Here is a 14,117-nt window from a genome sequence, read left to right as displayed (position 1 = left end):
CGCCGGCTGCAGTTACTGCAGTTTCGCCGGGAGAGGAACCTCCGGCTGCCAGCTGCCCGGACGTGGGCAGCCGCGGCGCCGCGTGCGGATTACGGGAAGCGGTGCCTGCGAGCTCCGGCGAGAGCCCGCCCCGCCCGCCCCCCTGCGCCCCCCTGCGCCCCCCGCCTCTCCCTGCGCCCCCCGCCCCCCTGCGCCCCCCGCCCTCGCGTGCTCGCGACGCAGCAGCCGCGGAAGCCTCGCAGGGGTTCAGAGTGTCGCTTTATTACGCGCAGGGCCGGGGTGGGAGGAGCCCGCCGCCCGGGTGTCCCCCCCCCCTGCCCCCCGTGGCGGGGCGTCAGATGTAGGTGGAGTCGGTGCGGGCCGTGTCTTCGGGGGGCCCCCAGCCAGGGCCCGCGTCCGAGCGCTCGTCGTCGCTGCCCGAGTCGCTGGGGCCGTCGGCGTCCGAGGCGGGCGCGTTGAGAATCACCACGTCGGCCTCCGCGCCGATGCCCTCGCCGAACCACACGGCCTTGTAGCCGCCCTCGGGCCGCCGCTCCTTGGTCAGGATGGACCTCACGCCCGCGGGCCCGCCCTCGTCCCGGGTCGCCGCGGGGGGCCCTGGGACGGGGCTGGGGGACCCAGCGGCGCGGGGCGTGGGCGGCGCGGGGGGCGCGGGGGGCGCGGGGGGCGCAGGCAACTGGGGCGCGGGCGGGACTTCCTGGGGGGCGGGGCTGGGGGCGGGGCTGGGGGCCGGAGCCCAGGTGGCCTCGTGCTCCTCCGGCAGGAAGGCCTTGTTGTCGAAGCCACAGGGCTCAGGCTCCTGGGGAGACGCGGGAGCCGAGGCATCAACAGGAGCTCGGGTCGGGGCCCGGCCCCAGCCGTCCCGAGGCAGGGATCCCGGCCAGTCCCTCCTCTGTTCTCCGCCTCTTCCTGCCCCCTCCCCACTTTGTGAACTATGGTGTCTACACCCACCTCTCCTCACGCTGCTCTCTAGCTCCCTTCTTTTGTAAAATTTTTTTTATTCCTCCCCTGACCCTGAGGATACTTTTCTATCATCAGGCAGAGTTGGGGGAGAGGGACAGAGACATCGATGCCTCCGGCGGGACCCGACCGGGGCCGGGGATGAAACGCAACCGGTGTAGTGCCCTTGACAGGAATCAAACCCGCAACTCATTGGTCTCCGGCCGATGCTCTAAACACTGAGCCAAACCGGGCAGGGCGCCAGCTCCCTTCTGATCCGGGTCTTCGGCCGGTGCCTCTGCCCTCCCCGCCTCCCGCACTCTGTCCTCGCCCTCCCGCCCCGGTCTCCTCTATTCATGTCCTCTTCAGCCTCTCCACCTGCCCCTCTCCCGCTGTCTCCACCGCAAGGCCTCACCTGAGCTTTGCCAGAGCAGCACTTGAGCCGGTGGCCATAGTGCTTGTGGACCAGGATCACCAGGGCGATGAGAGCCAGGAGCAGCAGCGCACCCAGCACCCCGCCCAGGGCCGCCATCTCCACTGCTGAGAACCGCTGGTCCTCCCCAGTGCTGCCTCCAGCTCCTGTCGAGCGTGCAGACCACACCACCACCCTCAGTCCAGCAGCCAGCACGTCCCTTGCCCACCTGTGCCAGGCTCAGGACAGCCTGGGGACAGGCCAGGCCCCCACCAGTAGCTGTGTGTTCCCAGGGACCCCTGAGGAGGCCAGGCTGCTGAAGGGAGGAGGGGCGGGGGTCCAGGCAGGAGGCAGGTATCCAGCACACAGGATGGGCATGAGGACAGTGCTGGGGGCAGTGGAACTGTGGTTGTCCCAAACCTGGCCTGCCCTGCACACACTCCTGAGGCCCCCCCAGGACCTGCTGTCTCCACCCAGACCAGGGCACGCCACCCCTTTGCATTTCAGTCAGCATGACCATGCTGGTCCGACCTGGGTGGACCCTGCCCGACCGTGATTCCCAGGACCACCAAGTGTCACGAGTCAGGGAGCATGAGGGTGCTCCAGGGCCAGTGGGGTGCTACCTGAGGGTGAGGGCGTTCTGCTGGGAGGTACCTGGCTTCAAGGTCTGAGCTGAGCTCGTGCTGGACGAGGCTGATGAAGGAGAGGTGCTGACTCCCACACTGGAGGACCCCCCAGGCGTGGGTGAGGCAGATGGCTTCCCAGTTGTGCCTGAAGGGGGGTGTGGGCCAGTGCCCCCCCCAGAGCTGGTCGTGGAGGGTCCCTGAGAAGGCTCTGGGGGTTTGGGGACTTCTGTGGTGGAGTTGCCTGAGGGGGGCTGTGGGCCAGTGCCCCCTCCAGAGCTGGTCGTGGAGGGTCCCTGAGAAGGCTCTGGGGGTTTGGGGACTTCTGTGGTGGAGTTGCCTGAGGGAGGCTGTGGGCCAGTGCTCCCCCCAGAGCTGGTCGTGGAGGGTCCCTGAGAAGGCTCAGGGGGTTTGGGGACTTCTGTGGTGGAGTTGCCTGAGGGGGGCTGTGGGCCAGTGCTCCCCCCAGAGCTGGTCGTGGAGGGTCCCTGAGAAGGCTCAGGGGGTTTGGGGACTTCTGTGGTGGAGTTGCCTGAGGGGGGCTGTGGGCCAGTGCCCCCCCCCAGAGCTGGTCGTGGAGGGTCTCTGAGAAGGCTCGGGGGGGCTGGGGGGTTCCGGAGTGGAGCTGCTTGAGGGCTGGGTTGTTCTTCCAGTCTCTGGGGGTGTTGGGGGACCTGGGGTCCAGGGACACAGCTCCAGCTTGTCACTGTACCCAGCGTGCCTGAGGCAAGAGCCCTCCCTGAGGGCCCCCCAGGCCTGAGGGCTCACCTGTGGGGGTGGGCTGCTGCTCTGAGACTTGAATCTCCACCACGGTGGTCGCTGTGCCTGACGTCACTGTGTTGGTGGCCTCCACCTGGGGCAGGAAGGAGGCTGGTCCCTCTTTGGCCCCCCTTGACCCCACCCCTCAGAGGCGCTGCCTGCTCCCCACCTCTGCGTAGAAGGCTCCTGCCTGCGTCAGCGGGGCAGCCGTCAGCACCACCTCCCCGTCCATCCGGAAGTGGGAGTTGTTGGTGATTTGGTACGTGATGGCCGAGTTGAGGTCCTGGACACAGCCCCAGTGAGCCCTAGGCCCAGGCTGTGCCCGTCACCCAGCCCACCCTCAGAGGAGAGGCCAGGCAGACCCAGGGACCAGGCAGTGCCTACTGGGAACTCGGGGTCCTGGGCCTGGACCCTCAGCAGCTGGGAGGGGTCGGCTGCATCCTTGACCGCCACGCCCACCGCAGCGCCCCGCGCCACGGTGCCACGGTAGAGGCTCTCAGGGAAGCGGGGCAGGCTCCCAGAGGCGTTCCAGGCCTGCACCGTGACCTGTGTCACCGAGTAGCGGGCGCGGTCCTCTTGCTCGCCCTGGAGTAGGGGAGGCAGCAGTGACCAGAGGGTCCCTGAAGTGCCGGCCCTGCAGTCTGGGGCTCAGTGAGGGCCTGGGAGACCTGGCCAGGGGACCCACCTTGACTACCAAAAGGAAGGTCTTGGGATGGGGGACGCTCCTGGCCATGGTGAGGTTGCCCGAGTCAGCGTGGATGACAAAAGTGCTGTCCTCATTCCCTGGGGGCAGGGGAGAGGGTTTGGCTCCATCCCCGCCGGAGGCCTGAGGTCCAGGTCCCAGCTGGCTCTGCCCAGGTGACAGGTCCGCTGGGGTTCCTTAGCCCAAGGTGGGGGTGCATCTGGGTCTGGGTGTTGTGTGGAGAGAGAAGCTGGGCTGGTCCTCACTCACCCCTCATGATGCTGTAGATGATACGCTGGTTGATGCCTCGATCCCCGTCCACAGCATAAATGGGCCCAGGTCTCAGGATGAGGGGGGCCGGCTGTGGGGACCCGGAGGGGAAGGGAATCCATGGGCTGGTGTGAGGGCTCCAGCTCGGCCCCTCCTGCTCCTCCTAAGGTGGCCTGAAACACCCCCGCCCCCACTCCCCTTGGATTTGCCGCCCTGCAGGACTCCCCATCTCAGCGCCCCTTTGGACCTGTTCTTTTTTATCCTCCCCGAGGACACTTTCCCATTTTTTGTTCAGAAAGAGCGGGAGGGAGAGAGAGGAAGAGAGAGAGAAACATCGACATGAAGGGACACATCGAGTGGCTGCCTCCCGCACGACCAACCAGGGCCGGGGACAAACTGCAACCGAGGTACGTGCCCTTAGCAGGAACCGAACCCAGGTCTCTCCGGACCTCAGGCCGACGCTCCAACCGCTGAGCCAAACCGGCCAGGGCTGGACCCGTTCTTAATGAGTCAATTTGCCCAAAGACATTGGATTGGTCTGGACCATGGGTGTCTCCGAAGGTGGCGCCCACGGGGGATGGGGCAGCTCATGGGGAGAGATCTGGACCCCTGCCCTCTGGGGCCTCAGTGCTCTCCTGTTGGCAGGAGAAGGGACAGCAGCTCCCAGGGTCCCAGCCGGCCTCCCAGGGGCCCTGCCAGGCTCAGCCCCCAGCACAGCCGCGTCCCAGGAGTGTGCGCCCCTCACCATTGTTCACAAAGCCATGCTCACACTTGCTTAAAAATCACAACTGCATTTGGCCCAGGCCACAACCCCAGCACCAGCCCTCAGCTCCCCTGGCCCCCCTTCCTGTCCCTTACCAGCGTGTGGCCTGTGGGGATAGCCCCCAGGTACTGGGCTTGGATGCAGACGTGAGAGTCCGAGTAGGCGCAAGGTAAGAACCAGGGCGGCCGAAGGTCGGCAGGCTGCACTTCCAGGACCAAGGTGGCCGTGGCTGTGTGGCTGGGCATCTCGTCCTCCTTCCGGGTGTCCTGCAACCGAGCCCTGACAGTCGGCCTGCGAGCCAGGCCGGGGCAGCTTCCCTGGGCACTTGAGGGACCCAGACTCAGGGGCAGTGGCCTACTCACCCGCACCAGCAGCTGGAAGGTCATGTTCTGACACCTGTCAAAGTCCAGTGGCTGGTTTAGTTGCAGGGCGGGGCGGTTCACACCCACCAAGGAGAAGAAGTTACTGGCATCCTGGAGAGATGGGGGGCCGAGCTGAGACCCTGGGAGGACAGGGAGAGGCAGGGGTGCCCGAAGGGAGGGGGCAGAGTTGGGGCAGGGGAAGGGGTTGCTGACCGGGGTCACTTCTCGGAGGGTATAGAACAAGATGTCGTTTTTGTCCAGGTCCTGGGCCTTCAGCTCCGTCTCAGGAATGACAATGGTGTTCACTTTAGTGTCCTGGGGGATGGAGAGGGGTTGGTCCGGCCATACCTCTGACTCCCAGGGACCCAGCCCCATGGTCAAGGCCCCCCGAAGAGCCCTCTTCACTCTGGCTCCTCACCCCAGACTCCTGATGCCCCACACTGGCCCTGGGGGTGCCCTCACACTCACCTCGGGCACTCTCTTGACCTTGACCTCAAAGGGGAACACAGGCGGGTTGTCGTTGACATCTAACACGGTCACAAACACCCTCAGCTGGGTCACCTGGGCAGATAGGGTGGAGGTCAGCCTTCTCCCCACGGGTCCTCCCCAGAGGCAGGCTGGTAGTGGCCCTGCTCATCCGAGTGCTGGGTACAGTCACAGACACAGCAGGGGTCACAGACAGGAGCAAAGTCATCTGTAAAGCACCGAAGGCGGCAAGTGCCCTGCAGAGAAACGACCACGGCGCTGGGTGCAGCCGGACCCCACACGAGGACAACAGAACACACTCCTGCAGACATGAACCTCAAAGGAGAAAGAGGAGAGAAAGGGGACCCCGGAGCTTAAGAGGCATTGGGATCATCGGCCATTGCATTCGGTTGCCCTCGCTTGGGCGTCTGTGACTGTGGGTCCGTGACCACGGCGGCACCATCCCCCAGTTGCCCTGCGATGCGGCGTGCCTACCTTTTCAGGTGTGACAGCAGTAACGTGTTATATGTAAGAAGTACCCTGAGATACTGCGGGGGGAGGGGGGACAGTGTCCGAGCGGGTGCCCGCAGGGTTCAGAGGAGACCAGGCAGGGCCGTGACTCACTGCTGAGCAGCAGGTGCGTGGGGCTCACTGCGTGTCCTCCCTGCGCCTGTGCGTTTGCGGTTTCCCTCCATGGAAGAGGAGGCAGGGTCAGTACTAAGGGGTGTGGGGCGAGGGGGCAGAGGGAAGGCACCTCTGGAGATGGGGCATCTCATGGGGAGTGTGAAGCTTAATTGGGGTGCAGGGTCTGTGAATCTTCGGCTCAGGGTCAGTCTGGTTGGAGAAAGTGTGGCCGTCGCAGCACAGGGTGACACGTGAACACACGTCACTGGGTGAGGTCAGTGGAGAGGGACCCAAGCCTGGGGACACTGATGTCACAGGGTGAGGCCAGGACAGGGGCTGCCGGCCGGGGAGCAGGGCGCGGGGCCAACTCACCACCATGTTACCCCTCCTGCACTCCAGGTCTGCCAGCAGCATCGAGTTCTCCTGTGGGGCAGGTCCGTGTCAGGAAGCCCCTGCCCGGCTGGCACAGCACTGTCCCCATTGCACAGGTGAGGAGAGACAGGCTGAGAGGGACAGGTGCTCACAGAGGTCCCATCACCCACACTGAGCCGGAAGGCACCAGGGGCCCTGGCAGCTTTGTCCCCCAGGGCCCTGGTTCCCCTGGGTCTGCTCTCAACAGAGCCTTTGAGCCCGAGAGTTCAGTTGCTGCCTGTGGGCACAGAGCCCTCAGGGTCTTCAAAAGCCCCTTCTCCACAGGGCCCCTTGGGGGTGGGCTGCCCCTGCCATGCCCCACCCCTCCTAGGGCCCGCCCCCGTCTGTCTGCACCTCATAGTCAGGAGTCGCGTTGAGAAACAGCTGGGTCCCCTGGATCCGAAATGCGAAGGGGGTAGACGTGGGCCCGAGGGTCACCTGCTGGCCCTCAGGGACATAGATGTCCACCAGGGGTCCACTGGGAATCGTGTTCTCCTGGACTTCAAAGACGTTCTTGTTCACAGAGCAGACTGGAAAGTGGAGGAGGAAGAGTCAGGACGTTCCTGGCCCCTCCCGCCGCCCAGCCCACCTCGAAGGCCAGTGTACCCCGAGCCTGGGCCCCGGCCAGGAGCAGAGGCAGCAGCAGGGTCCACGCCTCCATCTCGGGGCTGCTGCCGCAGTGCCGACCCTCCGACCCTCCGACCCTCCGAGCGGCCTGCTGCTGGTGCTGGCTCTGCCGGACGACCTTCGCCCCTGCGGGCACCGCCCCACTTTATGACCCTTTACGACTGACTGGCCTCCACCAAGAGGGCTCCTGCCGGCCAACAAGCACCAGGCCTAGTGGTTACCAGGCAGGGGCCAGGTTACATGTGGGGACCAGCGGGGGGCTCAGCCCACAGTCACGAGACACCAAGAAAGTAGCTCAGAGAATGCTCAGGGCACCATGGGCCTGGCGTGGGGGCATCGCAGGGGTCGCAGGAGAGGGGGTAGGGCTGGGTGGGAGAGGCTGGGAAGGGGTGGCCTTTGGCTCTTGTGTTTTGCTGTGTCCACCACACCCTGGCAACCCTCTGCTGTGCTCCCCTGCCGGAATCATCCCAGGGCAAAGTTCCTAAGGCAGCCCCGTGAGGTTCGGCCCCTGCCTCTCAGGCCACCTCCTCTGCCCACACTGGAGTCTGGGAAGAAAGGGCTGCTTGTGTCGTGGGGACACACCTGTCAGCCTCAGAAGCAAGCCGGCTCCTCCTGGTGGAGCTGGGCAAGGCCACATTCAAGGAGATGACAGTGCTTCAGGGGACCCAGAGGAGTGATTCTGGAGAAGCTTCTTGGCCCAGGCCCCCAACCGCCCTCCCCTTGTCTTTCCTTGGACCCCAGCCCAGCACCTGGGGAGAGACCACCAGGCAGGGTCAGGAGGGAGGGAGGGGCCCTTCCTGAGCACTGTCCCCAAGCTCCTCTCTCTGCTGTGACAGCAGTGTGCTGGGTGGCCTCCTGCAGCTCAGCACCCCCAGGGGCTTCATCATTGTCCTGCTCCACAGCCACTGGTCAAGCCGCTCGTGCGGCCTGGGCAGGGAGCCAAGCCTCCAGGCCTCTGTGGCGCCCCCTCCCCACCCGGCACCTCTTCCAGCCCATCCTGAGCATCTTCACACAGCCTCCCCGGGTGTCCCCGAATGTTTGCTGAATGGATGACAAGGGGGACAGGAAGTGGCCCTGGTGCCAGAGATAAGGAAACAGGGTGAGGTGTTTTTGGGCTTCCCAGGTTTAAAGGGCAGCTGAGCACGGCCACAGGACTGGGCTCCGAGAGCCGAGCCCCTTTCTCTCTGACAGCGCGGCCCTGCGGGGCTGCCTTGAGGGTCCCAAGATGGCACAGAAGGGCTCACCAGACCAGGATCTGAATTCTTCCTTTATTGGTGCCAAGTGCAACCCCCTGCCCCCACCCCTCCCGGTCCAGGCTCCCTTGGTCTGGAGAGGAGGTTCCTCCATCCTCAGTCTTCATGGCCTCATCGGGGTCTGGTCGGGGTCTCGGCAGGGATGGCCGCGTCTGACACGGTGGCTGGAGGCCTCAGCCCAGGAGGCCGCCTCAGGACCCAGGCCCAGTCCAGGATGGCCCTTGGAGGCGCCCTGCAGAGACAGCCAGGTTAGCGGCCGGGGCTTGAAGCTGGAGGTCCCACCCACCCGGTGAACTTCGGGTTTCCCTCCCCAGATTCCTAGCCCACTGCCTGTCCTGTTCCAGCCCCAACCCAGGGTGCCCCCAGGACCGAGCGCAGGGTCTGGGAGAGGGGCTTCCAGGTGGGAGGCGTGGCCAGTGGCGCTCACCACGTCTGCAGGGCAGGCTCGGACCACAGCAGGCACAGGGGGCCCTCCGCAGACCTGGTCCAGGATGTGCTGTTCTCCGTGTGCTGCTCGCTGCCCCCGACCCCAGATCAGAGTTAGTCTGCTGAGGTGAGGGCATCCCCGTGCGGGCCTGGCTCCCTCAGCGGCCCAGGGCAGGTGCCCCGCCCCCAGGTGCAGCCGCTCACCTGCGCTTCCCCACCAGGCCCTGGAGCAGCCGCTGCAGCCTCGCGCTTTCCCGCAGGCGACTGAGCTCGCTGGTGAACGTCCCGTCCGAGTGTCTCGGGGCCCTGGGGAGGGGTGGCGGGGCCGGGGCGAATGAGGGCCAGGCTGGGGTCGTGGCGCAGAGCCGGGGTCGGGAAGGGGCGCACAGCGCGGGGCCAGGGAGGGTGGACCCGAGGAGCGGCGCGGCTCACCTGGGGGGTGCGGGGAGCGCAGGGCGCGCAGCGGAGCCCCCGAGGAGCAGCAGCAGCAGCAGCAGCAGCAGGGCCGGGGAGACCATGGTGAGCGCACCGGGGCTGCTGAGCGCTGCTGCCCCAGCCCGAGCCGTGCGCGGCCCTTATAGCGGCGTCCTGCGCAGGGCGGGCCGGGGGCGTCAGCACCGCCCTGGCTCCGCACAGCCCCGACCACACCCCATCGATCCGCGGGAAGGCCGGGGCCGCCCCCGCATCTGTCGCCCCGGCTGGCCGCCCTCCCCCAAGTCCCGCCGCAGCGGCGCCCCACTGCCGGCTTGGGGTGGGAGCTCAGCCGGGGGTGGACGGGTGGACCCGCGGGGGCCGGGGGCAGGGCAGACTGGCCTGTGCAAAGTCTCGGAACCTCGGCGCCCGGGGCCTCGGAGGTGGGCTAGGGAGGTTCCGGGCTGGGAGGAAAGGCAAGGCGACCCAGGGCACCCCTGGAGAGGCCCTGGCAGGTGGTGCGCGCGGCTGGGCGAGGGGCAGCGCGGGAGCCAGCGGAGCACCCGCCGGTGCCTCACTGCGATTCACGGCAGAGGAGGGGTGGGACTGGGGGGAGGGGGTGGGGGCGGCGGGGAGGAGCGCCTGGGGGTGCCTGGACATTTGTATTTTCCTAGGCCGCGGAGACCTGAGCCTGTGTCAGGGGCGGTCAGAGGTGGAGAGAGCGGGAGGAAGAGGGGGGCAGCTGGGTCCTGCGGTTTAATCAATACGGGATTAAGTTGGGCTCTTTAAAAGCCTGTACGCATGACATCCTTAAACATAGATTACGAATCTAGTAAATGAAGCCATAAAATGGTAATGCCTGTGTTAAACTTTGCATGCATTTTAAATATAATCACAGTAGTAGACCCTTTTCAGAGCAGATTTAGGCTTCTGGGAAATCTGAGCTGAAATACAGTTCCCTGGGCCGCATCTAGCCTCTCCTATTCCAGCACCTTGTGCTGCTACATTCCTTACGACTGATGGACTGACATTGACACATTATTATTAACTACGTCCACCGTTGACATAGCATTCACTCTTGGTGCTGTTCATTCTGTGGGTTTGGACAAATGTGAAGTGACACGTGCCCTCCATTACTGTCTCATCCGGAGCAGTTTGGGGCCCTAGAACCCCTCTGTGGGGTGCTTGCTCACCCCTCCTCTTCCCTACAGCCACCAAGTGTCACTGTCTTCATAGTTCTGCCTTTTCCAGAGTATCACAGAGTTGGAATCACACAGTATGTATCCTTTTCAGATCCGCTTCCTTTACTAACAAATGTGCAAGTTCCTCCCTGTCTTTTTATGGCTTGATAGCTCATTGCTTTTTATAATATTCTGGATACAATTCCATTATCCACATGGACCCCGGTTTATTTACCCATCCACCCCACCGAAGGACGTCATTGTTATTTCCAAGGCTTGGCAATGTTGAATTAAGTTACTATAAACACCCATGCGCAGGTTTTTTTGTGGACGTACATTTTTAGCTCCTTTGGGTAAATACCAAGTGTAGGGTTGGGGGTTTGGTGGATGAACAAACTGTAACCATGAAGCATGCATTCTCGTGGCCTGGGCAGCCAAGGACCAAAGTTTGCCCGAGAAGAGACAAAGTATGCACGATGGGCTGAACCGCTGCCCTGGAAGTGTCCACGGGTTTATCACCCAAGAGTGTGGATGTGTGTGTTCTGTGTCTCTGCTGAGAACAGCAGCGGCTGCTGGAACAGGAGGAATGCTGGGCTTGGCTAAAAGGTCAGCAGAGACATGATCTCCAGGATTTAATTACCTAAAACACCGTGTAACCTGGGGAACAGCTAAGAGAATAAATGGTGCTGCACTCAGAGATCAGGAGCATTTGCTCCCTTGCGATGCTCCCCCTCACTCCAAGCCCTGTCTGCTTGAGATTCATTGCATTGCAAGGACCCCCGGCAGGCCGAGAGTCGGCAACCAAGGAGCACAATTGCTGGATCGTATGGTGAGTGTGTTTGGTTTTGTAAGAATCCGCCAAACTGCCTTTCAGAGCTTCTGTCCGCTCCATCTGCATCCCCACCTGCGGGGGGCGGGGGGGTTCCTGCTGCCCCCGTCCTCCCGGCAGTGGGGGCTGGCAGCGTATGTTCCCATTACAAAGGATTCTGTAACTGCCTTTACCTCGTCCGAAAGGGCTGTTGCTCACTGTCCCTGCTCCTTAGATTTTCCTGTGTCCTCCCAAAGTCACGCTGTGGCCGCCTCATTAACTCAGTGGCCATGCTGAAGTGTGGACAGAGTGGGGTGGGGTCCAGGGCTTTCTGCGCCCTGTTGGGCAACTGGAACTAGACGGAGATGATTTAACGAGTACTGTACAGCCCGGACCCTGCTTCCCCAGTGTGGACACTATTTAGAAACAGCACATGATACAAGTTACAATGACAGAATTCCCCATTCAGCCCACGGATGTCAGTGAGGAGTTCCCAGGACAGCAACCTGAGCTGGGTCCTTGATTCCAACACCTAGAAAAGTCAGCTTCTGTGAATAGTTATTCAAAGGCTCAGATTGGGCTTCACTCTGTCGGGGATCCTAGTAATGCCAACTTCAGGGTCCCGGACTCTAAGAAAGAATAACAGGCTTCATTTTCCGGCATAGAATGAAGGAAAGAAATTCTCAGCGCAGCTAAGACTTCAGTCCACTGTGACATTTTCATTCTCAGGATAAGCAAAACACAGAAAATATTCCCCATGCCTTTTTTTTTTTTTTTTTTTTTACAAATATATGTTTTATTGATTTTTTTAGAAGAAGGGAGAGGGAGAGAGAGCGAAACATCAATGTGAGTGAGAAACACCAAATCGGCAACCTGGGCATGTGCCCTGACTGAGAATTGAACCAGCAACCTTTTGGTGCACAGGACGACGCTCAACCAACTGAGCCACACCGACTAGGGCCCTGTTTTATTTTAACCAAGATTTAAATGTCAAATTTAAGTTACTTGTATCTGTTCTTAATAGATTAGAATGTGGTGGTAGGACACTTCCTCTCACATTTGTAACCACTCTGCCCTCCTGCCTTCCAGCAGTCACAGACAGCAGAGCCCAGCACCTCATCGGTTATGACTGGGGACGCGTTCATGATAGGAGCCAGGGCTACACGGTAACACAGTGACCTCGCTGTGACCTTAGCAAACATTCCCTGCTTTTTTTTTTTTATTGTACTTTTCTTTCTTTCTTTCTTTCTTTCTTTCTTTCTTTCTTTCTTTCTTTCTTTCCTTCCTCCCTCCCTCCCTCCCTCCCTTCCTTCCTTTCTTATTTTTAATCCTCACCTCAGGACATTTTTGCATTTATCTTCAGATAGAGCAGGAGGGAGAGAGGGGGAAAGAGAGAGAGAGAAACATCGATGTGAGAGAGACACATGGAGTGGCTGCCACCCACACAACCCCAACTGGGGCCGGGGACAAACTGCAACAAAGGTACGTGCCCTTAGTGGGAACTGAACCCAGGACTCTCCGGTCCGTGGGCCGACGCTCTAACTGCTGAGCCAAACTGGCCAGGGTGAACATTCCCCTCTTAAGGACTAGAAAGAGAAAAATGACTTGTCTGTTATTACAGAGAATTTAAACCATACAAAAAGTAGACCAAATAGTATAATGAACCTGCCTTCAACAATTTATGACCAATCCTATGTACCCCATCTCCTCTGCTGAGCCAAACCGGCCAGGGCTCCTTCCTCTATTTTTTTTTTTTTATTATTACCTGAGGATATTTTTACATTTATCTTCAGACAGAGTGGGAGGGAGAGAGAGAAAAAAACATCGATGTGAGAGAGACACATTGATTGGTTGCCACCTGCAGGACCCCAACCAGGGCTGGGGCAGAACCGCAACCAAGGTAAGTGCCCTTGGCCGGAGTCAAACCCGGGACTCTTTGGTCCATAGGCCGACGCTCTAACTGCTGAGCAAAACTGGTCAGGGCCTTCCTCTATTTATTTATTTATTTATTTGTTTATTTATTTATTTATTTATTTTTATTATATTTTTTTTTTTTCCCTCATCCAAGGACATTTTTCCATTTTTTGTACAGACAGAGTGGGAGGGAGAGAGAGGAAAGGAGAGAGAGAGAGAAACATCGACATGAAGGGACACATCGAGTGGCTGCCACCCGCATGACCAACCAGGGCCGGGGACAAACTGCAACCGAAGCACGTGCCCTTAGCGGGAACCGAACCCGGGTCTCTCCGGACCGCAGGCCGACGCTCTAACCGCTGAGCCAAACCGGCCAGGGCACACACACATACTTTGATTCTTGGCTGACCAGGTCATGAGAATGCATATCACAAGGTTACATCTTGTTCATCCACCAAATTCCCATCCCCACAGTCACTCCTTGTACTGTCTTAGTTAAGGTGACGGAAGTACTCTACTATGTTAAGGACAATAATTTTATAAGTCTTAATATCTAATCATTCAAATTCTTTCACCTTATTTTTCTTCAAGAGTGTTTTAGCTATTTTTGACCCTTGGTATTTCCATGTAAATTTTTGGACCAATTTGTGAACTTCCACAGAAAGTTATTGTTGGGAGATTGACAGAAACTGCATAGCACGGTGAGCTCCATTTACAGGTGTGTCCCATGGGGGTTTTAAATGGCATCTCCCCGCTTATTAACAATGTATCTTTTCACATGCTTTGTGGTCATTTGTGTACCTTTTTTTCCATTTTTTGTTCAGATAGAGTGGAAGGGAGAGAGAGAGAGAGAAACATTGATGTGAAAGGGACACATCGAGTGGCTGCCATCCACATGACCAACCAGGGCCGGGGACAAACTGCAACTGAGGTACGCGCCCTTAGCGGGAACCAAACCCGGGTCTCTCTGGACCCCAGGCTGACACTCTAACCACTGAGCAAAACCAGCCAGCACCATTTGTGTACCTTTTTAAGAGAAATGTCTGTTCAAGTCCTTTGCCCATTTTTAAATTTGGTTGTCTTTTTGTTGTTGAGTTGAATTATAAGGGTTCCTTATATAATTTAGATATTAGACTCTTACCAGTCTTTGTTTTTTTCTTCACTCTCTCTTTTTAAAAAAATCCTCA

The 14,117-nt window shown here is 60.2% G+C and overlaps 2 protein-coding genes across 2 annotated transcripts; both read right to left on the bottom strand.

Moving 5' to 3' along the window:
• Nucleotides 1–334: 334 nt before the first annotated feature.
• CDHR5 (cadherin related family member 5) lies at nucleotides 335–6,971 on the bottom strand. Its single transcript, XM_036281047.1, has 16 exons — nucleotides 6,917–6,971; nucleotides 6,665–6,840; nucleotides 6,272–6,322; nucleotides 5,279–5,371; nucleotides 5,024–5,125; nucleotides 4,811–4,921; nucleotides 4,544–4,714; nucleotides 3,686–3,776; nucleotides 3,419–3,516; nucleotides 3,118–3,318; nucleotides 2,903–3,016; nucleotides 2,731–2,827; nucleotides 2,604–2,648; nucleotides 2,006–2,506; nucleotides 1,355–1,518; nucleotides 335–799 (listed from the first exon to the last, which is right to left on the bottom strand). The coding sequence occupies exons 1-16, from the start codon at nucleotides 6,969–6,971 to the stop codon at nucleotides 335–337; spliced, it is 2,535 nt and encodes an 844-aa protein (XP_036136940.1).
• A 1,248-nt stretch (nucleotides 6,972–8,219) lies between these two features.
• SCT (secretin) lies at nucleotides 8,220–9,134 on the bottom strand. Its single transcript, XM_036281046.1, has 4 exons — nucleotides 9,049–9,134; nucleotides 8,821–8,922; nucleotides 8,618–8,707; nucleotides 8,220–8,422 (listed from the first exon to the last, which is right to left on the bottom strand). Exons 1-4 carry the CDS (start codon nucleotides 9,132–9,134, stop codon nucleotides 8,302–8,304), a joined length of 399 nt encoding a protein of 132 aa, XP_036136939.1. The 3' UTR covers nucleotides 8,220–8,301.
• Nucleotides 9,135–14,117: the final 4,983 nt, after the last annotated feature.

The sequence above is a fragment of the Molossus molossus genome, unplaced genomic scaffold (genome assembly GCF_014108415.1).
Source record: "Molossus molossus isolate mMolMol1 unplaced genomic scaffold, mMolMol1.p scaffold_m16_p_31, whole genome shotgun sequence".
Classification (NCBI taxonomy): domain Eukaryota; kingdom Metazoa; phylum Chordata; class Mammalia; order Chiroptera; family Molossidae; genus Molossus; species Molossus molossus.
The sequence above is the reverse complement of the archived record's forward strand: the minus strand, read 5'-3'. Positions and strand labels throughout refer to the sequence as shown.

Coding starts and splice junctions, on each gene's coding strand:
- CDHR5 (XM_036281047.1), bottom strand. CDS start 6,971: ATGGAGGCGTGGACCCTGCTGCTGCCTCTGCTCCTGGCCGGGGCCCAG. Junction 6,323..6,664: donor ACGCGACTCCTGACTATGAG/GTGCAGACAGAC, acceptor CCTGCCCCACAG/GAGAACTCGATGCTGCTGGC. Junction 1,519..2,005: donor AGCTCAGACCTTGAAGCCAG/GTACCTCCCAGC, acceptor CACGCTCGACAG/GAGCTGGAGGCAGCACTGGG.
- SCT (XM_036281046.1), bottom strand. CDS start 9,134: ATGGTCTCCCCGGCCCTGCTGCTGCTGCTGCTGCTGCTGCTCCTCGGG. Junction 8,923..9,048: donor GCGCTCCCCGCACCCCCCAG/GTGAGCCGCGCC, acceptor ACCCCTCCCCAG/GGCCCCGAGACACTCGGACG. Junction 8,708..8,820: donor GGCCTGGTGGGGAAGCGCAG/GTGAGCGGCTGC, acceptor GGTCGGGGGCAG/CGAGCAGCACACGGAGAACA.